At 43.6% G+C, this 25212-nt stretch overlaps 1 protein-coding gene across 1 annotated transcript in view; it reads right to left on the minus strand.

Moving 5' to 3' along the window:
• The window catches only part of SV2C (synaptic vesicle glycoprotein 2C), a 125732-nt gene that overhangs the window by 44935 nt on the left and 55585 nt on the right, over positions 1 to 25212 (minus strand). Inside the window, exons 3-4 of the mRNA XM_038765697.1 lie at positions 21098 to 21278; positions 12256 to 12407 (exon numbers count right to left, since the gene is read on the minus strand). Of these exons, the coding sequence (XP_038621625.1) occupies positions 12256 to 12407; positions 21098 to 21278 (333 nt within the window). The remainder of the gene's footprint in view (positions 1 to 12255; positions 12408 to 21097; positions 21279 to 25212) is intronic.

Here is a 25212-nt window from a genome sequence, read left to right on the forward strand (position 1 = left end):
TGCAAGTGGATGAAACTGAATTTGATTTCTTCCTGCTCACTGCAGTGTTTCAGTATTTAATTTAATGATTGTCCTGGCTGATTAATCACTTCTCTCCTTTTGGGCTGCAACGGTTCCATCCTTTAAGAGCCTCTGCTCAGCTGGCCATTCATCACTCCAGTCCCAGGCTCCGCACTGAGTCGTTGCCCATTTCTATTAGCATACAGATGAAACAGATGCCCAGGGAGATCTGCAGCAACCAGACCCACCTGGGTCACACCTGACCCCAAACTCCCTTCTGAGATGTTGTCCTTAAAATACATTCGTTGCCAAAGCATTTGAAAATGTAGTTTGAAAACCAAGGTGCAAGCCTGTGCCCACACCCACACAATTTGTGATTTGATTACTGTGTGGCTTGTGCAATGCAACTGGATTTGTGTCTTCGAGCACCCCTTCTAGACTGCAAGCTCATTGTGGGCAGGGAACATGGCTACCAACTCTGTTTTAATAATAATGGTTTTTGTTAAGCACTTACTACATGCCAGGCACTGTCCTTTCCCAAGCGCTTAGTACAGTGCTATGCACGTGCACCCAATAAATACAACTGATTGATAGATAAAACACTGCAGAATACATTTGCCCTGAACAACAGGAAGCAATTGCCTAATTGACTGTGGTCACCCCTGTGGGCATTCAATGAACGTCTAATGATGATGGCAAAAATGATGATTCAAGAGAGTGTACCTATTCAGTCAGCTGGGGGAGGAGAAAAATAATGTGGATTTCACTTACAACCAGCTTTCAAATATTGGAATGGGGAAGGCAGGGAGAGGGAAGGGCAAGGTCAGTATGGAAACTGAAATCCACACACTTCATTTTAGTCATTACTTTCAGCCGCCTCCTAACAAAAGCTGCTAATAAACAGCCATACTGCTTAGTTTTAATTTCAAATTCTTGCTCTACCCACTCTGATGGAGAGGTCAGGCCAAATGGCTAAAGGCAAGCATTGGCAGGGAGGAGGAGAAGTGCCTGAGTAATGCAAAATCTAGAAGTACAGTCCTAGATAATCAGCTGGTGAAATGTTCTTGTGGGCTGGCAATTACTTATTTACAAGGGCCCCCTAAGGTATACCAGACATTGTGACTGAGTGATTCCTCTTTCCTGTCACTTTTTTTAAAAAATGGTATTTGTTATGAGCTTACCATGTGCCAGGCACTGTACTAAGCCCTGGGGTACATAAGAGCTGATCAGGTTGGACAAAGTCCATGTCCCATGTGGCTCTCACAGATTTAATCCCCATTTTACAGATGAAGTAACTGTGGCCCAGAGAAGCTAAGTGACTTGTCCAAAGTCACACAGCAGACATGTGGCAGAACCAGGATTAGACTTTGGTTTTGTCACCAAAATCACAAAACCTCTTACTCTTCTTGTGCTAAGGTCAAATGCTTCTATCTGCTTTGGCTGTTAATTTAACTTTCCCAAAGGCTTTTATCGAACAGTCGGCTCTCCTATAACACAAGCATAGTAAGCCTGCAATACCCTGTCTTAAGAAAACCACTGTGCAGTATACACTCGTTCCAATGAACACACATGTGTGCACAGCAATTTCTTCTGCCACCATGGCCCACTGCATGTATCCAGGCTGGCACTGTGGGATGAACGTTCCTCGACTACGTGATAATGTTTGAGGTAAAATGTCTAGACCGCAGTGCCATCTCTAGCTATTCAGTCAATCTCGTGTTTCGGAGATGAGGCTGCTGACAGTGACACTGTATCGCTGGGGGTCAACTGTCACTGTGAGAAAAATCTCTTGTACATGCTACCTGAGGAAATCCAATTGGGCACCTTTCTTGGGGTCACTTGGGGTGCTACTGTATGAAATTATGGTCTCTCCTTCAACAAGAACCCACAAACCAGCGTTTCCTAGGACTTTAATTTGGGGTTGGGAAAAGAGGGGCAAAGTATGCCTGCTACCAGTAGGACTTGTGCTTGAGTTGTTTTTCCTCTTAGTGGTGATGATGTACATCATGTCATCCACACTCTCTCCCTCAGCCCACCTCTCACCCTCATCCAATGGCACACACTGCAAGGTGGCTGGTAGGGAGAATGGACGCGGATTTTGAAAACCGAACAGAACACGTCTGGGACTCCAAAAGCACCACACCCCACTGAGCTACGGAATATTACACACATTACTACACAGACTACATTCACAGACACTTAGTCTTTCTGCACCTAAGAAAGTAGAGCCTCTCTTTTTCAGATTGGGGCAACGTTATCTATCCCATCCCTTGATCCTTAGGGATGTGGGCAGGATGAACGCTGTTGCGGCAGTATTTCAAGCTGGAGCTCAGACCTTTAGGAGGAAAGGGTTAAGGAAATCATAATTTTACTGCCTATCCCTCAACCCCTATATTAATGCAGACACATCAGCACCGTGATTTTCCATATCAAGGAGGGAGAAAACGCCACTCTACAAATGGAGAGGAGGATAACATGACCTTTAGAGAGTTTTGGAACACGTCAAGGCCTCATCTTTCAATAACAAAAAATCCCTATTCAATAGATTTTTCCAGGCAACCAACAGGGAAAGGTCAAAATGTTCCAGTCAAATGCATTACCCAAATGGGCCATACTTTGTGGGCGTGAACTGGACCCAGATCTGAGCAAATTGCTGGGATTGTTTTTGAAGGCACTTTGGTCACCGCTGGGTTGGGCCATTTCGAAGCCTTTGTGTCACAGAAGACTTACTGCTAATGGTAGACTAGACTGTGAGTCCCATGTGGGACTTGATGATCTTATAACTACCCCAGTGTTTAGTTCAGTGCTTGGCACATAGTAAGCGCTTACCAAATACCACAATTGTTATTAGTAGTAGAAGGCGTAGTAATGGTATTGAGTGTCCACTGGGTGCACTGCATTTCAGTGTCCTTGGGAAAACACAACAGTACAAGACACATTCCTAGTAGATAGAGCACGGGCCTGGGTGTCAAAAGGACCTGGATTCTAATCTCACCTCCACTGCATCTCTGCTGTGTGACCTTGGCCAAGTCACTTAACTTCTCTGTGCCTTAGTTACCTCATCTGTAAAGTGGGAATTAAGACTGGGAGTCCCATGTGGGACAGGGACAGTGCATAACCCAATTATCTTGTATCTACCCCAGAGCTTAGCATAGTGCCTGGCACAGAGCAAATACTTAAATACTACAATTGTTAGTTATTATTATTATTATATACCTAAGGACACAAAACCCACGGGTAGTTCAACATGCTATGGGAAGAGTCACTTAATAAGGTAACTGTATTTCCAAACCTCATTTCCCAACTAAACTCTAGTCCTAGCTTGGGGGTAATGGGCCACATAACCTACTCACCGCACCTCCAACTGTCTATCTCACCACTGATCCCTTGCCCATGTCCTCCCTCTGGCCTGGATCTCCCTCCCTCCCCTTTCATGTACTCTACTGTACTGTAACTCTGTTGTACTCTCCCAAGAGCTCAGTACAGTGCTCTGCACTAAGTGCTCAATAAATACTCCTGACTGATATATGACAGACCACCACTCTCCCTACTTTCAAAGACTTATTAAAACCACATCTCCTTCAAGATGTCTGTACCAACTCAGCTCTCATTTCCCCTATTCCCTCTCCCTTCTGGGTCACCTGAACTATATCCCTTTAACACTTGATATTCACCCCATAGATCTGTAATTTGTTTTAATGTCAGTCTCTCCCACTAGACAGTAAGCCCCTTGTGGGCAGGGAATGAGTCTATCAACACTGGTGTATTGTACTCCCCCAAGTGCTTAGTACAGTGCTCTGCCCACAGTGAGCACTCAAAAACTACCAGTGATTGACTGATACAGAAGAGAACTGGGAGGGTTCAACACATCCATTTTACTTCCCACAAAATAAGTCAGCTACCCTACTGTGGAACCTCTCTGACTCAATAAAAAGGCACTGATATAGCTATAATTACTCATTTATAAATAATTTGAGAACCCAATTCCTGATAATTTTGGTATCTAAACTTGGTTCAGGAACCAAGCCCCCCAAATATTTCCACTGTTCCTATGATAAAGTTCATTTTATTATTTCTAGGTAAGACAGTTTTCAGGACTAGATTGTCTTTTAAGTCTGAAGAATGCCTGCATACACAAAATTCTAGCTACATATTTCCTTTTCTAGCTACACACAAGCAACTCTAACTAAGAACAAAAGAGAGTTGACCATATCCCAAGGGACAACAATTATCTGCCATGTTCTTTCAGGAAACAGAGCCAAATATTACTTCTGCTTTTGCAATCAAAAAAATTAATAAATGACATTTATTGATCACTTACTGAGAGAAGAGCACTGTACTAAGTGCTTGGGAAAATACAGTAGAAGCAAGAAAGAAGCAGTATTGCTTGGTGGAAAGAGGCCTAGGAGTCAGAGGACCTGGGTTCTAACCATGGCTCTGCCACTTGTCTGCTGCGTGACCTTGGGCAAGTCACTTAACTGCTCTGTGTCAATTTCCTCATCTGCAAAATGAGGAAAAAATAAATACCTGTTGTTCCTTCCTGTACATATTGTATTCCAAAGTGCTTGGTACACTGAAAGCACTTAACACATTTACTATTATTATTATTTCCTGTCCTCAATAATCTAATGGGGATGACAGCAGGTAAAATTAATTTCAAATAGTGGGTTCAAGAAGATGTAACAAAAAGTAATTCAACTATTATTGTGGTGAAAAGGCAGAATAAAGTAATTGAATAAACAAATCCAAATAAATCCAAATATAATTAAACAGAAACCAAGTGCTGAGGACAGGAATGAAACACTGAACATAAATGCTAAGGGACTCTTTCCTTTCAGCTTGGAAACATTACAATCAGACAGAAACAGCAACAGACTTCTCAGGAATCACGCATATTGGGTAAACCTGGCTTTCTGTGCCACCATCCAGAAGCATGCTTTCTGTGCCAGCATCCAGAAGGTAGCCCCTGTTTGGTGCAGCTGAGAACTCTGTAGTTACTCATTGTATTTTTTGCCATTCCCCCCACCAGGGCCTGAAGAACTCTGGGCACAGAACCCAATGGGAACTGGTGGAGAGGCATTTTCCCGGTTTTTATTTAATTACTACCTGCTGCTGGGGTTGGCATCCTCATCACATCCTGCCATGCGGGCAAAGACGCAATCTCTTTTCCCAAACTGACTACAAGCAAAAGCTACTGGAAACCATTAAAGAAGACAGGGGGACTTCGGGGGTGAGAAGTGACGAAGCTGGTCCTTTCAAAAGGTCACATCTATAATAACGGTGATTATCATTTATTTATTGAGCACTCACTACGGGCCCAAAGTGTTGGTAAGTGCTGTTAGGGCTCACAATTGAAGAGGGAGGGAGAGGAAGGTAGGATGTATCTTATCCCCAATTTCCAGATGAGACGCTGGGGCAGCGATAGGTTAAGTGACCTGCCCGGGGACAGACACAGACACACACGGACACACACACACAGTAGGCCAGCAGGGATTAGAGCCCAGGCTTTCTGACTCTCAGTCCCATGCTCATGCTGCCATGCTGCCTCCCTCAGTAGTAAAAGCTGTGGGCAGGCCTGCCACCTGGCTTGCCAGGATCTGGGTGGGGCAGGAGACAGAAGGGCAGGAAGGAGAGCTTGAAAATGAGGACCACAGGGGAAGGAAGAGTTGTTCTCCTGATTTCAACCCCCCCCCACGCACAAGACTTCTTCCAAAGTCTGAGTGAAATGGCAGGGAGAGCATAGGCTACTAAGGAAGAGATAAGTAGTTATCTCCTTTTAGAGTCTGTGACCCAGGCAGTAGGATCAATCAATGAATGGTACTTACTGAGCACTTTCTGTGTGCAGAGCACTGTACTAAGCACTTGGGAGAGTACAATGCAATGGAGTTGGATGATGACAGTCTCTTCCCACAAGGAGTTTACAGTTGGGAGGGGAAGACTGACATGAAAACAAATTACAGACGAGGGAAATGGCAGAATATACGGATCTGTACCTAAGTGCCTTGGGGCTCTCCCAGCACTCTAGCCAGTGTGTGATCACATGATTCTCTAGTACTACAAACATCATCATCATCATCAATCGTATTTATTGAGCGCTTACTATGTGCAGAGCACTGTACTAAGCGCTTGGGAAGTACAAATTGGCAACATATAGAGACAGTCCCTACCCAACAGTGGGCTCACAGTCTAAAAGGGGGAGACAAAGAACAAAACCAAACATACTAACAAAATAAAATAGAATAGATATGTACAAATAAATTAAATAAATAAATAAATAGAGTACAAAAATATGTACAAACATATATACATATATACAGGTGCTGTGGGGAAGGGAGGGAGGTAAGATGGGGGGATGGAGAGGGGGACGAGGGGGAGAGGAAGGAAGGGGCTCAGTCTGGGAAGGCCTCCTGGAGGAGGTGAGCTCTCAGCAGGGCCTTGAAGGGAGGAAGAGAGCTAGCTTGGCGGATGGGCAGAGGGAGGGCATTCCAGGCCCGGGGGATGACGTGGGCCGGGGGTCGATGGCGGGACAGGCGAGAGCGAGGTACGGTGAGGAGATCAGCGGTGGAGGAGCGGAGGGTGCGGCCTGGGCTGTAGAAGGAGAGAAGGGAGGTGAGGTAGGAGGGGGCGAGGTGATGGAGAGCCTTGAAGCCCAGGGTGAGGAGTTTCTGCCTGATGCGCAGATTGATTGGTAGCCACTGGAGATTTTTGAGGAGGGGAGTGATATGCCCAGAGCGTTTCTGGACAAAGATAATCCGGGCAGCAGCATGAAGTATGGATTGAAGTGGAGAGAGACACGAGGATGGGAGATCAGAGAGAAGGCAGATACAGTAGTCCAGACGGGATAGGATGAACACATTCCTGTCCACTCAAACTGTTACCACCTTGGTACAGGCGCTGGTCTCCCTGAACTCGGCTAGACTATTACATTAGCCTCCTCATTGATCTCTCAACTTTGAGCTTCTCTCCCCCTCCTATCTACACTTTATGCTATTGCATACACCCTATTCCTGACACATCGCTTGGCCCACATCTCTACTCTCCTCAAAACTTTCCACCGGCTTCCTAGGGCTTTTCACATCAAACAAAAACCCCTCACGATTGGCTTCAAGGATCTCTACTACCTTACCCCACTGTACCCATCTGCTCTCCACAACTGCTATTCCCCAACTTGCTGTCCTTTTTTGCTCCCAAGCCAACCACCTCATGGTACCTCACTCTTGATTCTCCCCTCTCCGTCTTCTCACTCACACTCTTCCCCAAGCTTGAAACACCTTTCCTTCATCAGAAAGTCCACAGCACGCCTCATCTTCAAATCCCTCCTACAATCCCACTTCCTTCAATAAGTTTTCCCCAGTTAATTTCTGACCACCTTAAGCCATATCATCCATTGTTAAACCTACCACTTACAAGCATAATTTACACCCTGTTTAGCACTCCAGCATGTGTAATTTATTTTGACCTCTAGTTTAAATTATTTTTCCATTGATCTCCCTCAGAGAATAAGCTCCTTGAGGGAAAGGAATGTATCACTTGGTAATTCTGCACTGTACAAACATCTAGTGCAGTGGATTGCACCAAGCAGGTGCTCAATAAATGCTGCTGCTACTACTACTAATACTACTACTACTATTAGTCTGGGTGCTTTGACCTACTAGATTTTAATTCCCTTATCCAGTTCCACCTCCGAGGACATATCCCAAAACTCACTAATGAAGCTGCTTTCACCTTTGTTTATTAAGCAAATTCATTAAAGGCTAAAAAGGACTTGAGGCCCTGGTGAATGCAATACTTTCCATGTAATGCTAATGAAAGAAAAACTCATATTAGCTTCCACTAGCCAGAGAGCTCACTCTCAGGACTGCATTTGTGTCCCTCTCTGCTATCTCTCCCCTAAAATGGCTGCTGGCCACATGCTGTTTCGGAGATGAAGATCACCTTCTTTCTTAAATGCACACACTGTCCAATTTTACTGGGTTTCTCCAAATGAAAAGCTTCCTACCCACTTTTTTTTTTACAGTATTTGTGAAATACATACTATACTATTTGTTCATTCATTCACTCGTATTTATTGAGCACTTGCTGTGTGCAGAGCACTGTACTAAGCGCTTGGGAAGTACAAGTCGGCAACATATAGAGACAGTCCCTACCCAACAATGGGCTATGTCCCAGGCACTCTATTGAGGCACAGGGGTAGGTACAAGTTGATTAGATTGGACTCAGTCCCTATCCCATATGGGGGGCTCACAGTCTTAATCCCCATTTAAAAAATGAGGAAACTGAGGCCCAGAGAAGTGAAGTGACTTGCCCAAGGTCACCCAGCAGACAAGTGGCAGAGCTGGAATTAGAACTCAGGTTCTTCTGACTCCCAGCCCATGCTCTTTCCACTAGCCATACTGCTTCTCTCGGATCAACTCGGATGGCAAAGGAGGCATATAAGCCCACAGGAGTCAGAATTAATGGAAATGTACTGTATGCGTCTGTCAGCAAAGAAACAGGAATGCATACACTTCATGAACAACATGTCCCTTAGTAAAACCAAAACACATCAACAGATACATCATCCCACGGTGACTGACTTCCAATTTTATATTTCTCATTCTTTTGGAAGGAGGCAAGCCCTGGGCACCAATTAGGTATTTTGAGTTAAACTGGCATGATAGAGAAAAACAGCATGTACACATTTCAAGTATAATTCCCTAAAACATTTCTGCCTGTCAACATACCAAATTTTTGCATAACTCAATCTCATTTAACTTGAACTATTCGCTTTACTGTAGTCAGTGCTCAATAATCTGGGTTTGTATTATCACTAATTAGAGAAGAAGCATGGCTTAGTGGAAAGAGCATGGGCTTGGGAGTCAGGTTGTGGGTTCTAATCCCAGCTCCACCGCTTATCAGCTGTGTGACTTTGGGCAAGTCACTTAACTTCTCTGTGCCTCAGTTACCTCATCTGTAAAATGGGGATTAAGACAATGAGCCCCATGTGGGACAATCTGATTACCTTGTATGTACCCCAGTGCTTAGAACAGTGCTTGGCACATAGTAAGCGCTTAACAAATAACCATCATTATTATTAATAAATATTATGTATTGAGTAAGCAACTGGGAAAGGATAACAGAAATCCCCTGCCTTCCCGGAGTTTCTACTGAGGATTCCGACAGACAAAAGTGCTTACTAATAGTGAGAGCCTGATGAAAAACAAGGATATAATATAAAACAGAACAAATGCAACAGGATAGAATAAGTAACTAAAAATACAAATAAAATTAATCACAGGTGCACAAATTCTGTGGATAGGCTTTTGTCCTTTTTTCTTGTACAGATGGATATTCTTGGCCATCGTAATGTGCTTTTTTTTCCATTTCTCAGTTCCACTTCTATGTTTCCTAATTTAAAAGTTTCCCTGTTGGTGTCAGGACTGGCAAATTCTTCTTCAAACACCATCCATCATGCCTAAAGTAATCTAAAGTGTCAAGTAAGAGAAAAGGATTTACTAATCCACCAAAGTGCTTACTGGCACCTATGTATTTCGCCTGTTTTGGTATGCTTTTGTCACAGTGATTTTTCAAGGAATAATCTGCAGCTCGGTCTTCTTTTCTTGAACTTTACTAAAAATATTTCCTTTAATTCTTTCCTTTAACAACTGTTTTTGTCAATAATGCTAAAAATCAAACTTGGTTTGGGCTTGCCCCAGAAGGCCAGACGATGCCCCCAACTTAATTCTGATCCCTGCTAGCCTTGAGAAACAACATATAAGAGCTCGCCACCAGTCATTCCTCTCTTTCTGGTTAGTTTCTCTACCTCCCAGCTGGAATATAATAATAATAATAATGACGGTATTTGTTAAGAGCTTACTATGTGTCAAGCACAGTTCTAACCACTGGGGTAGATACAAGCTAACCAGGTTGGACACAGTCCCTGTCCCACATGGGGCTCACAGTCTTAATCCTCATTTTACAGATGAAGTAACCCAGGCCCAGACAAGTGAAATGAATTGCCCAAGGTCACAGGGCAGACAAGTGGCAGAGTGGGGATTAGAATCCAGGTCTAATCCAGGTCCTTCTAACTCCCAGGCCCATGCTCTATCCACTAGGCCACACTGCTTCTTGCAGTCATTAACAGTACATATGCAGTAGTACATGGCTCCTGTACCCTGGCCAGTTTGCTCAGTCTTGTTTATGGGCCCTGTGTTGCTAGCCTGGTGCATTCATTCATGCCCGCCTCCTCTGACAGAACAGTTTGGGCGTCAGTCCAAGCTTTCGGATCGGTTGAACACACCACACTGCGGGAGGAAAAGCTCAAAACCCTTGCTAGGGATGAGAACAGTGGGTAAAGGCCAAAAGAAGCTAATCAATACTCTTTTCTTTGCGATGAAGCTGAAACTTCTAATGCATTTACAGAGTGCATTTACGGGAAGCTCACTTTTCAGGCACGGCGGCTGCATAGCTGAGAGGTGCTGATGGAAACGGAAGTGTGAAACCAAGCTGCTTCTCTGACGTCTTTCATGTCCAGATGAAAACTGTAAGCTACTACTGAATCAGTTCCAAAGGTAGTGGGAACTGAGAATGAGGATAATTATATATTTATTAAGCATTTACCATGTATCAAGTGTTGGGGTTGACATGCGGTAATCAAGTTGGACAGTTCCTCTACCCCATATGGGGCTCACAATCTAAGTAAGAGAAAGAACAGGTGTTGAATCTCTATTTTGTAATTGAGGAAACTGAGGCACAGAAAAGTTAAGTGACTTGCCCAGGGTCACACAGCAGGCCCATGGCAGAGTCAGGATTAGAACCCAAGTCCTATTACTCCCAGGCCTGTGTTCTTTCCACTTGGCCACATGGCTCCTAATCCTAGTAACAGTATCAATATTATTATTAACAGTAGCATAATTATTGAGGAGGGAGCAGATTGAGTGCCTTAAGGCCAATGGTCAGGAGTTCCTACTTGATGCCAAGAGGAATGAGCAATCACTGAAGGTTTCTGAAGAGTGAAGAGACATGTGCACACTGACATTTAAGAAAAATGATCTGAGCAGCAGATCGGAGGGGGGAGAGTTTGGAAGCAGGAACACCAGTAAGGAGGCTGATGTAGTGTATTACGACTTTACTGCTGCTACTGAAAACAGCCCCCCACCCCCGGCTTGCTTTCGCATTAGCCACCAATGCCTTTTGCTCCTCCGGCCTTTCAGTGGGGCTCAGATAAATGGCCATAGATATGGGGGATTCCCTTTGATCAGATAAATCCATTCTACTCCACGGTGGACCAAGTGGCCACAGAGTACATCAACATCGAGAGTTTGAGAATAAAAATAATAATAATTATTATGGTGGTATTTGTTAAGCGTTTACTATGTGCCAAGCACTGTTCTAAGCACTGGGGTAGATACAAGGTAATCAGGTTGTCCCACATGGGGCTCACAGTCTTAATCCCCATTTTACAGATGAGGTAACCGAGGCACAGAGAAGTTAAGTGACTTGCCCAAAGTCACTCAGCAGACATGTGGCAGAGGCAGAATTAGAACCCACGACCTCTGACTCCCAAGCCCGTGCTCTTTCCACTGAGCCACACTGCTTCTCTGAACTAATCAGAATCTGAAAGGGAAGACATTTTCCCATGTTCCATGACTGGTTAAGGGCCGTCTATATCCCTCTTTGGAATGCTTTCCCCATGACTTTGAAGTAGACCCTTCACAGGCAATAAGATCCTGATTCTGTGCTAATTATAAACTTTGGCTCAAAAGTGCCAACAGTTTCTCAAACTTAACGATAGAATGGGGCAGTTGAGGGGACCCTTACAAATGACTATGCAAATTATACTTAAGAAATGGTAAGAGAAGAACACACTATATGACTCAGTGCTCTTACCATATCCATCACTTCCAGCTGTCTAGAACCTATCCCTGGAAAACATGGCCAATCTGAAATCAGCATGATGTAGTGGGGGGGAAACATGGATTGGGATTGAAGAGATCCAGATCCTAATCTAATCTAATTTCTGTAATTTGTCTGCTAGGGAAACACAGACCACACTTACTTAACCTCTCTGGGCTCAGTTCTCTTGTCTCTAAAGTTGGGATAAGGTCTCCTCTTTCTCTCCTTTTTAGGTTGTGAACTCCAGGTAGGATAAGGACTGTGTCCAACCTGATTACCTTGTATCTACCACAGGGCTTCTCACTCAGCAAGCACTCAATCAAAACTAATATTATGAAACAACATCCTGGGAAATTGATGCACTAATGGCTTGCTACTTACCATAATGAGGAATGATGGCCCAGGCCATGGCTGAGGCGTAGATTCCTCCGATCATCCAGAACATGCAGAGCCAGCTCAGATGTTCCCCTCGCTTCTCCCGGGCAAGCACTTCCGCAAAATAGGAAAACACAGTGGGCACAGACCCTCCGATCCTACCGAGAGACACAAGGTGCATTAGAAGTGCAAGGTGCCAGGGCCACACGTGCTTTAAAGCTGGAATGAATAATAATGATGGCATTTATTAAGTACTTACTATGTGCAAATCACTGTTCTAAGCACTGGGGAGGTTACAAGGCGATCAGGTTGTCCCACGGGGGGCTCACAGTCTTAATCCTCATTTTACAGATGAGGCAACTGAGGCAGAGAGAAGTTAAGTGACTTGCCCGAAGTCACACGGCTGACAACTGTCAGAGCCGGAATTAGAACCCATGACCTCTGACTCCAAAGCCCATGCTCTTTCCACTGAGCCAGGCTGCCTCTGTGAATCAGCACTGGGGATCATCTGGGTGAGGAAAGAAAATCCTCATAACATTTTGGCCTGGTGTCATATTCCACCAGCTCCAGTGAATTTTATTACCCCCATTAGGGGAGCTTCATGGACTAATGTAAAGAACATGTGACTGGGAGTCAGAAAATGTGGGGTTTTTCTTCTTATGGTATTTGTTAAGCACTTACTATGTGCCAGGCACCATCCTAAGTGCTGGGATAGATTCAAGTTTATTAGGTTGGACACACTCCCTGTCCCACATGGGGCTCATAGTCCTAATCCCCATTTTACAGATGAGGGAACTGAGGCACAAAGAAGCACAGGGAAGTTAAGTGACATGCCAAGGTCACACAGCAGATAAGTGGAAGAGCCGGGATTCAAACCCAGGTCCTTCTGAATCCCAGGCCCAACAGGCCACACTGATTCCCAGTTCTGTCACTGGGGCAACCCAGGGAAAGCTACTCTAAGCCTGTTTCCTCATATGTAAAATGGGGATATACTGCCTGCTCTCTCTGCCTCTTAAGACTAAATCCCATGGGGTCAGGGACAGTACCCAATCTAATTATAGTACCCTAGTGCATGGAGCTTAGTACGTGTTTACTTGATTAGCCAAACAATGAAATATACCGACCCAAAGAGACTAAGGTATAGGCAACAAAAAATCCTCTTTGGATGTTTTGCAAGGGACTAGTTACTGAAACTTAAAAGACAGAAATGCTTTGAAGAAGAAAATGGAACATTACAAACATGGGGAGAGGACCTAAATATCTGAATTTTAAAAGTAGCAACTACTCAGTTTGCTATCAAGGGGCTTATTATTATTATAGTACTTGTTAAGTGCTAACTCTGTGCCAATCTCTGGGATAGGCACAAGATAATCAAATTGGAACCAGTCCCTGTCCCACAGGGGGCTTACAGCCTAAATAACAATTTAGTTTCCTATCATATTTTAAGGTTCTTGAGGGCAGGGAATGTGTTTTGCTTCTGGTGTACACTCCCAAGCTTGGTACAATGCTCTATATTCAAAAAATACCACTGATTAATTGATGGCTTGGCAAGCAGCAAAGGAAGAGAGTAGGCTTTATTTTTCCATAACCCCGCCAAGCACTTGGGTACTCACTCCACCCACAAAGTGCTTCCATATATATCTTTATACTGTCTATAATTTATTTTAATGTCTTGTCTCCCTCACTAGATTGAAGGATCCTTGAGGATGCAGGTGGGTCAACTTACTCTGTTGTACTCTCCCAAGTACAGAGCTCTATATTCAGTAAGCCCTCAATAAATATCATTGATTGATTGATTTAGAGGTGCTGGCCTCAGAAGAAAGACTGGCTCCCCGTCCTAGCCTGTCACACCCCTCCCTTCCTCCTGTGATAGACCTCCTCCCTGGCAGGGTTAATATTTGGCTGGAAGGGAGAATTGCCAGGCACCTGAGAACCACCACCTGTCTCTGGTTAGTTGTAGGGTTGCTGAGCCAGAGGGGATAAAAACCATACTCACTTTGAGGAGAGCTTACCCAGCCATACAGGACACTTTCATTATACTCCTAGCTTCTCTCAGAGTGTTGCTTGCATCATGTGATACAAAGAAATATGATGGGGAGTTAGGTGAGCTGAACCCTGGCCTGTAACCTGTACCCCTGGGTAGACTAAAGCCTCCAGGGCCCCAGAAAATCTTGGGGGTGGAAACTGCTGGTCCCCCTAGCTCTCCATGGTCCAAGATGGTTCCTTCTTGGAGGAAACACTGGGGAAGAGACCGAGGAGGAGTTATTCTGATCAGCTCAAGGGAGAGTCCCAGAAAGCACTTGGGCCCTTTAAAGATACCACTTCAGTGTGAGGCTGCAAAATATCAGTGCTTCCTATTTTCATTTTACCCGCCCCCTAAAAACAAACAAACAAAACAGTGACCTAGTATTATCAAGATCCAGCCCCCCCAAACTACGGATTCCGTTTTTCCAGGGACCAAAACTGCTAATGATTCTGGGAACTGAGGTCACATCCCAATTACACCTTCATCGCCATTAGCCAAGACCCAGCAGAACATCAAGCTATATCATGCCCTATGGAACACAGATGAATATACTCCGGGGAGGGGGCAGGAAGAAAGAACACCCATTTCCATCCGGCTGTCAACAAAATTGCTCCGGAGGGGAACAGTTACACTAAATCCTTTGGCTTAGAGCACAGTTTGCTTCCAAAGGACAATTTGCATTTCTCAAGATGGGTATTTTTGCACGGCTTCTTTGAAAAACAACCATTTGGAAAGCAACTGTAGAGACTCTAAAATCCAGAAGTAATTCCCTTTCCAGTGCTGGAATAGTCAGATCCGTAAGCCCATGAAAGAACCCCAGGATGAGGTATTAATTTAGCAATCTGCCTCTGAAATGCTTTACTACTGATCCTGAAGATGTTTATTAAGGACACTGGACAAATGATAACACCTTGGAGAGATCCTAACATTCAAAACCAGTTCCTCACACCTTAACAAGAGAACCTTTTGCCATCAGGAGAGACAGCCACCACAGCATCACCCCTCTTTCAATTCTTGCCACAGAAACACTTTTTTTTTGTTCCTGAAAGGGATTTTTCCCCACACAGTCGGCTTCCCTAGAACGTGCGCTTTCGTTATGTGTTTTGGATTGTTACTGTTAGTAAATTTGGGAATGTTCTCCCTATTGGTTTGTTCATTCAATCATATTTGTTGAGCATCTACTCTGTGTAGAGAACTGTACTAAGCACTTGGGAGAATACAATATAATAATAAACAGACACATTACCTGCCCACAACGAGCTAACAGTCTACTACTTCTCATTGTAAACCTACACTGTGACCTTGGGCACGTCACAACTTTTCTGTGCCTCAGTTTTCTCTTCAGTAAAATGGCGATTCAATACCTGTTCTCCCTCCTACTTAGACTGCGATCCCCATGTGGGCTCTGATTATCTTATACCTACCCCAGCACTTAGTACAGTGCTTGCCTTGGCACATAATTTTATCACAATTTAGCACAGTTTTTTTTATCACCCCTTTGTGTCTGTATCTTAATTATCATCCCCAAAAGGAGAAAGGTAAAGCAATTTTTCTTCCCTGTTTGATTTAACTCTGCCAACATTTCATGGCACTCAAAAATGCACTGCCACCACTACTGAAAAAAGTTAAAATGCTGGTTCTAGGGTTCCCGTTATTTAAATAGGGGAAATATTTTATCATGTGTCACAAGTTCCAATATCTAAAGTACAGAAACTTTGGCTGCTTTTGATGTGGACATGAAATACATAACAAAAGGAGCTGCTTCTCTCATCAACTGGAGTTGATGGGAAAGAGCTCGATGGGAGGGCTGTGAAGCCTAGTTGAAAGAGCACAGACTGAGCATTAGAAGATCCTGGTTCTAATTCAAGTTCTGTCACTGGCCTGCTGTGTGATCCTGTGTGAGTCACTTCAATCAACCAGTCAAACTTATAGCAGAGCGCTATACTAAATTATTGGGAGACTACAATGTAGCAGAGTTGGTAGACACGTTTCCTGCCCTCACGAGCTTACACTTCACCTCTCTAAGCCTCAGTTTCCTCATCTGTAAAAAGGGGATCAGATATCTAGATTTCCCTCTCTCAGACTGCAGTGGCTTGGGCAGCCTGAGTGAATTGCAGTCTCCTCCCTATCAGTTGCAGTTCTGCTGGGGCAAGGAAATGCAATGAGCAAACAGGCAGCCAGAAGTAAGGGACAATGCATGATGGGTTCTCAAAGGTTTCTTTTAAATGTGGCCACTTAAATATGTGTAAATGTTAATTTTTGAAAGTACTAACAATTTTGCACTTTAAATTTTTTTTTTAATTAATGAACTTAACATTGGCAATTGGCAATAAGCTTTGGGTGGCAAAATGAAATCCATGCCCATGCTGAGAGAGCAGGGATTCAGTCAGTGCACAACAAGAAAATGTGTTAACTCTCCCAAGGAGGGGGGATTTAAGTATTGGATTGGATCTTTGCTTAGTAGCAGCTAATAAAGCAAGAGGGAAATTTAATCGCCAGCCAGATTTCATGGCAATTTTCAGGACCAGCTGTTTGCAGTCTAACTTTAACGTAGGATGAAGGAATCAAGATGTTTCAATAAGAAGTGGTACTTCGTAAGAACTGTGTTCCTCCGGGAGGGAGGGAGAGAGGGAGAGGGAGAGGGAGAGGGAGAGGGAGAGAGAGAGAGAGGAGAGAGGGAGAGGGAGAGGGAGAGAGAGGGAGAGGGAGAGGGAGAGGGAGAGGGAGAGGGAGAGGGAGAGAGAGAGAGAGAGAGAGAGAGAGAGAGAGAGAGAGAGAGAGAGCATTTGGAGGCCACAATAGATCGAAGCAGGTCTGACAGTAATCTGAAATGCTGCAATGGCTTGGGAAAGAATCCTACAATTATCCAGCTCCACTATTAAACACTGAGTGGCTGCCAAAAGGTTGATTCGCCCTACATCAATCTAAAAACTGTTCTCACTGGATCGAATGGAGTGATCATTTATAGGTAGGAATTAGTGCTAGGTTGACAGCATGCTTGATTGGAATCTGCACTACCTGGAGACTTTTCAATGAGAAATTTCTGCCTCCTCTAGCCCAACTGCTCAGCGAAGGGCCTTGCAGATACAGAAAAAAATGTTTCCTCTGTCAGCTTGCTTCCCCCAATGTGTCTCTTCATACTAACATTGTTTTCATGTTGCTTTGACAAAAAACAGCTTTTGGATCAAAAACATCCACTAGCCTCCTACTACTATTTTTCATTAAAAAACGAACAAAAAAACAAGATCCCAAAAGGGAACTGTGGTAATTTATAAGCTTACATCGTTACTGTTATTATTATTATTTCTAAGGCTGATTGAGAAGACTAAGAAAATGTTCCTCCCTCTGGGGTTGGGCAATTCCAACCGAAGATGTGACATATTCTGTCCTGTAACCAACAGCAAATACCAATTCATTCATTCAATCATATTTATTGAGTGCTTACTATGTGCAGAGCACTTACTAAGCGCCTGGAAAGTACAATTCAGTAACAAAGAGGGACATTACCTGCCCACACCAGGGAACGGCTTTACTCCCGGACAGCTGCTATTACATATATATTTTTTTAATCCTCTGACCTCCATTCTTTGTTCCAGCTCTCCCGTACGAATCCCTTGTGTCTGACCCGTATCAGCATTAAAGCATATTATCATGGCAGCAATTAACCATGACTGGAAACCAATAATTTAATTCTGGGGCACATGAGAATGAACACATGGGGGCAACTCCATTTCCCATCCTCCTAATTTTCTCTAACAAAGAAGGGATGGGAGTGCCCATTACTCAATGTAAAATTCACTTAGGAGGGTATGAAACAGGTGATTGGATTGAGCAACTGTGAAGCCTGGTGGATGGCAAACAGAATATGTTTTGAAGTAAATTCATATTTAAATGTCTGGCAACTGGACCTTTATATGTTTTGATCATCCTGGCTCCTTTGGGTTAGTAGAGGGAAAAGATAACCCATCAGCTCCACCTGGGAGCAGAGCGGACTGCAAATCACAAAGCAAGGTTGATCTTTTGGTCTGAAACACAGAGTAAAATCAGTCTTCCCTCACTTTCAGAGGAAAGAATCCATATACAGTCCTAATCAGTCCTTAAGGCAAATATAGGTTTGGGCAAAGGCTCATATGGTGACTGCAGTGACATTAATCAAAAAACTGGACATCTAGAATCCCAGCTTTAGAGAACTGCCTTCATGGGGGCCCAGATTTATTAGCTAAGGAGGTAGGAAAGAAAAATACTCCCAGCATGAAAATGCAGAAGGCTAGGACACATTCAACTGAGCATTTTAGCTTTTCTTCATTTTCAAACTATGACACACATAGGCAGAGGGCAAAGACTGCATAAGCAGACATGTTAAATATTCAGCTAGTTTCGTATGCTCCGATCTGACCCATCAACTCTTCATCTGCTACTCCCTAGCTCACACTCCTGGCTCCTCCCACGCTCACCTTCTAACTGTTCCCTGCTTTCAACTCTCCCACTTCTGGGCTTGCTCACCTCAGGTCTCTGAAAAGATCTGAGAGTTTCCAATTAAGACTGAAAAAATCCTACTTATCCTTGCTCCTCTCCCACTCCACCTCGCACACTTTGTTCCTTTCAAGTGTACTTACTCACTGTACTTCGTTCTTATCTCTCTCACAGCCAGCTCTTTGCTCATGCCCTCCCTTCTGCCTGGAACACTTTCTGCTTCATATCCAGCCCACAACTGTTTTCCCCACCTTTAAGACCCTTTCAAAAACAGTCAGTCAACCATATTTATTGAGTGCTTGCTCTGTGCACAGCGCTGTACTGAGCGCTTGGGCGAGTATAATACATCAATAAACAGACACACTGCCTTCCCACAACAAGCTTACAGTCTAGAAATCACATCTCCAGGAGTTCTTCCTTCCTTGATTAATTTCTTATCTAACTCACATAGATCCCTAGTATTTCAGCACTTTCATGTCACATAAACACTTGAGAACTCACCCCTCTCCTGACCCACCATTTGTCCTTATGAATATACAGAATGCTTAGTACAGTCCTCTGCGCACGGTAAGCTCTGAATTGATACCATTAGTAGATTACTATCTTTAAACTCTATTGCTTCCTCCTACCTGTAATCTATTTTCGTGTCAGTCTTTCCCCACTAAATTATAAGGAGCTGGAAAGAAGGGATTGTGTCTGTTAACTCTATTGTAATAGTTATGGTACTTGTTAAGCGCTTACTATGTGTCAAGTACTGTTCTAAGTGCTGGGATAGACAAAAGTTAATCAGTTGGGACATAGTCCCTGTCCTATATGGGGGTCACAGTCTAAGTGCGAGGGAGGAAGATTTAGTCCCCATTTTACAGATGAAGTAACTGAGGCACAGAGAAGTTAAGTCACTTGCCCAAGGTCACACAGCAGACACGTGGCAGAGGCAGGATTAGAATCCAGGTCCTATGACTCCTGGGCTTGTGCTCTTTTCATTAGGCCACGCTGCTTTTCACATGTACTCTCATTTGTCCTGTACTCTTCTTAGTGCTCAGTACAATGCTCGGCACAGAGTAAGTGCTCAATAAATACCACTGATCGATACTGGCTCTTTGAAACTCGCCCCTGCCCATTGATCCCCTGGAAAGTCCCTGCCCCTTTTACACTCCTGACTTCAAAGTGATGTCGGGACCCTAGTTCAAAGTAGAATTATGAAAGTTAAACAAAAAAGGAGATTTGCATAACTGGAAGACATTCGAACAACAACAACAAAAAAAAATCACAAAAATATCAAAAAGGGGAAGTGGTTTCCATATGTATTACAATCAGGATAAACTTACCTGGGATATAGCCTGCTTCATGTTGCAATAGAAAACTTAGTACAGTTTCACTCAAGAGACAATAAAAAACATTATTTCTAAATAAGTTTGCCTATATCTCTCGGAAAAACTTACATAAAATGTCCTTTGATTTAAGACACTTTCTAAAAAAGAATCAGTTGGGAAACGCTGTTCCAGTCACACTTTGCACACTTTGCTCTCGCAATTCCCTGCGTGGAACATTTGTTAAAAACAATTCCAGGACCTCATAATCTTTCTGTATGTGATGAACATACCTAGAGTATATTCCTTACGGTGAATTCAATGCTGCTATATAATTATACCTGAAGTAAACACACAATTTCACTCTGTCTCTCACACATGATCTATCAAAGGAAATGAGATTGCGTGAAATCTTAATTTTTCTTCTTTTTAAAATCCAAAAACATCACTCAGGATCATGCCTTTGTTTTTATAGCCACATCCACTTCCCTGAGCTTTGAAATTAATATTGTCAGGAGATGACAGATGGATGGCTATCTTTCCTTTACCTATTTTGCCAGGGGGAAAAAACTACAATATCTTCACTTGCTGCCCAATTGGAATGGGCTACTGAATCCAGATCCAGCCATGACAAAGTCTTCTAGGGAAGAAAAGCTGTTGCTATTTCTCTGATATTTAAACCAGGCAGTGAAGATTTGCTATTACAAACCCCTGATTTATGTCTATGTACCTGTAGGAAACTGTCATCGGAGCTGAGTGATTTAGAGCCCTGCCCAGGTTGAGGTCCGCCTTTAGCCTCCAACCCACAGGGCTGGTTGGGACCCCAGTACCCAACCTAGCCAGGTCTCAGTCACGGCCCCTTGATGTGCCCCCCACCGCACTTTTAGGGCTGGGGAGTGGGGAGAGAGAGAGAACCGGGCAGTGGTACTGGCAGGGCTGTTTGTTACTGCCTGAGGATTTTAAAAAGACAAACCCTATGATAATGGAAGATAAACAAGACATTGAAAATCTCACAGGCGGCGGGGAGGGGAAATCTTACCCGAATCCAGAAAACAAGCGACAGAAGAGAAAGAAGCCATAACCTTGGACGAATGATGAAAGAAAGGCAAAGAATCCATTGAGAGACATACAGATCAGGAGAGACTGCCTCCTTCCCACTTTGTCTGCCAATCCTCCCCAGAAGAAGGATCCCACCATCATCCCGAGGTACACTATGCTGCCTGCAACACACAGAAAACAAAGAAACACAACATGGATTGCAGATCAAACTTTGCCACAGGAAACCGCAACAGATAAAATAAATATATGCATGAAACATTCCTTCCTGAGGTGTAAATACTGTCACGGTTAAGATCGTCACCTGGGGGATCCGTTACCCCACCATGGTGGGGTTACGCTGAAAAGCCATCGAGTCCCAACTGCTAGCAAATCTGAGCAATCGAACTTATGGTTTTAGAAATGGCCCGAACGGTAGGCGGTTCAGCAGTACTTTTATTCATCCATTCACACCTAAGTTTGGGACCAAGTTCCTTCTTTGCTCCGAACTAGCATTTTGGGTTAGTCCTACTTTTCTGGAATGAAGCTGTCTCTTTATCACTCTGTTATGAAGAGCAAGGAAGGATGAGGAGGGTGGATACCATAGTGAGGAGATCAGCAGCAAGGACTAATATTCATTCAATTGATGGATATAGCCCCTGGCTCAGCCCCACGCACACCACTTGTGAAGTTGTTAACGCCAGTGGTGATCACCAGGACCATAATCCCAGTGATGGTGATCGTGATGATCTTGGGCTGTGGGACTTCACAGTCATCTCCCTCTGGACGCTAAGTTCCGTGTGGGCAGGGAACATGTCTACAAACTCCATTATATTGTATTCTCCCAAGTGCTTAGTACAATGCTCCACACACAGTAAGTACTCAATATAGATGATTGATTGATATCCCCTCACATATGTCAGTTGTTTGCCACTGATTGCTCAAAAGAGAGAGAAGAACAGAACTGACTGTAGTTTTATCTGAGCACTCAAGAATGTGTCTGAAAGGAAAAAGAAGGGAATTCTGGTACTAAAGAAAATGCAGTCAGGCAAATTGCTTTTCCCTACCATTCCCGGGCCCAGTCTGATTCTCTCCCACACCAGAGGTGAGGGCTTAGACCAGAACAGGCCTAGGCCAAGGTCATCGTGGCTCAGTGGAAAGAGCCTGGGCTTTGGAGTCAGAGGTCCTGGCTTCAAATCCCAGCTCTGCCACTTGTCAGCTGTGTGACTTTGGGCAAGTCATTTAACTTCTCTGTGCCTCAGTTCCCTCATTTGTAAAATGGGGGTGAAGACTGTGAGCCCCACGTGGGACAACCTGATCACCTTGTAACCTCCCCAGCGCTTAGAAAAGTGCTTTGCACATAGTAAATGCTTAATAAATGCCATTATTATTATTATTATTATTACTATTAGAAGGGAAATTGGGTAAGCCCTGTACTCTAGCTGGTCTCTCATGAGCCCAGTGTCCTGAAAATGACCCCTGGCAGAACCACTATGGTCAAGATCCAACAGCCCTAAGTCCTCCCTACTCTGGTTCCAGAGAAGGGAAGTAATAATAATAATAATGATACTGGTAATGATGGTATATGTTAAACACTTATTATGTGCCAGGCACTGTACTAAACGCTGGAGTGGACACAAGCAAATCGAGTTGGACACTGTCGCTGTCCCATGTGGGGCTCACAGTCTCAATCTCCATTTTACAGTTAGTAACTGAGGCCCAGAGAAGTTAAGTGATTTGCCCAAGGCCACAGAGCAGACAAGTGGTGGAGCCAGGACTAGAATCCATGACCTTCAGACTCCTAGGCCCGTGCTCTAATGATTACTTAATGCTGCTTCTTCATGCCATGCTTGAATCCACGTATGCGAGGGCAACTGAAAAGACGTGTGCATGACCAACACACTCTGCTGCACTTTGGGCAAAGATGATTTCCTTTAACCAACCAATCCGTGGTATTTACTGAGGGCAAACTGTGTGCAGAGCACTCTACCAAGAACTCAGGAAAGTACAATACAATGGAGTTGGCAGACGCTATCCCTGACCACCATTAATGCAAGGGGCTATCCTTGTAAGAACAAAAATACTAAAAGCCAGGAATTTCTCTGCCTTAGCTTTCATAACAAATTGAGCTTTATCTTCATTTCACCTTGGTTTCAAATATTCTTAGGATTTTAAGGTGACACTCTATTTGTGATTATGTTTAATTATTTCTAGTAATGAGACTATTTGATTGGCTGTGCTATGGAAAGAATTAAAGCCCACACCACTGCTTGTTTGGAACAGAGTGCACTGCCAATTAGATTGTTCATAATGGGAGAAAATTAGAGCTAACGCTTTGAATGTTGACAAAGGAATAATATGACTAAGACTATAATTACTCTGGAGCTACCAAAGCAAGAACAAATTTTGTTGACTTTTGATTTCCTGCTGGGCCAGTAGGACATTAGCAGGTAGCAAAGGCATATCCTCAGAAGAATGAACTGTAGAAACTCTGGGGAAATGGCTCTTGTCTCTTCCTTTAGAGTTTAAGCTCCTTGTGGGCAGAGAAAAAAGATTTTGGTTTTATTTATTTATTTTTTGATATTTGTTAAGCACTTACTATGTGTTACGCAATGTACTAAGCACTGGGGCAGACAGAAGGTTGGACACAGCCCAAGTCTTATGTGGAGCTCACGGTCTTAATCCCTGTTTTATAGGTGAGGTAACTAAAGGCAGAGAGAAGTGAAGTGACTTGCCCAAGGTCACACAGCAAACAAATGGAGGAACCAGGATTAAAACTCAGGTCCTCCTGACTCCGAGGCCCGTGCTCTATCCACTAGGCCACGCTGCTTCTTTGTGTTGCATTTTCCAAGTGCTTTGTATAGTGAATTGCAAGCAGTGGGCATTCAAATACCATTAGTGCTACTCAAATTCATTCACTCATTCAACTGCATTTATTGAGCACTTACTGTGTGCAGAGCACTGTACTAAGCACTTGGAAAGTACAGTTCGGTAACTGATAGAGACAATCCCTACCCAACAATGGGCTCACAGTCTAGAACTGTTTTGCAGTGTTAGCTCTTTGGCAATGAAATGTTCATTAGTTTCTTCTGCTTGCTAAAAGACAGCAAGATATTGAGTTAACTGCTCAAATAAGTAAAATACTTGGTAGGTTCCATGTGTGAAACACTGCATTGGGGGAAATCTAATTTCATTCATAAAAATAAGATTTGCTTTAAAAAGAGATGTCAAATTAAAAAAAGAGCCCAGAGCAAAAGAAAATGATCTTGGTGAACAATAACAACTGCTTGGAGAACAACAATTCAGTTCATCAACAGTCAGTGGTATTTACTAAGCACCTATTGAGGGCATAGAAAGAGCTCAATAGAATGATTAGTCGGCATCATCTCTGCCCTCCAGGAATTTGCAATCTATCTTGGGGGGATGGAGGGGGAGAGAGGAGGGGCAGACAAATGGACATCACTCTCAGATAAAGATAAAAACTTTCCCAGACACCATGAGGGTCTTCATTATCAGCTGTATTTATCAAACTCTTACTGTGTGTGGGCAGAGCATTTATTTATTCATTCAGTCGTATTTACTGAGGGCTTACAGTGAGCAAAGCACAGTACTAAGAGCTTGGGAAAGTACAAAACAACAGAGTTGGTAGACACCTTCCCTGACTACAATAAATTTACAGTCTAGAGGTCTTCCAAAACAGTAGGTGTGAAAAGTGATTTTTCACCCAATACAACTGATTAAAAGCCGAATGGAATTCTCCACCTTCTGAGCAAAGTCCTTTCTTGGGCACTGAGAAAGAGGTGAAGTCAGGACAAATTTATCTGCACACAGTGCCCATTTTCTCCCCTGTGCTGGTTCTGCTTTATAGCTATTAATGTCTTGGGTTTTTGACTTGATTAAGGGATCAGCAACTGCAGGTAACCTGTCCATAAATGGAGTTAATTAACGACAAAGGAAAGGACCTTTAATTGAATTCTGATCCTCTCTTCTCTCCCTAATAACTCCTTCTCTTCTTCCCCATTAATTCCATTATTGTGACCAATCCTGAAGGCATAAGATTACTAAGGAACAACTGGATGGGCTCATATCTCCATTTTGATCCTGTAATCTCTGAATTCA

Source organism: Tachyglossus aculeatus, chromosome 23 (assembly GCF_015852505.1).
Source record: "Tachyglossus aculeatus isolate mTacAcu1 chromosome 23, mTacAcu1.pri, whole genome shotgun sequence".
NCBI lineage: Eukaryota > Metazoa > Chordata > Mammalia > Monotremata > Tachyglossidae > Tachyglossus > Tachyglossus aculeatus.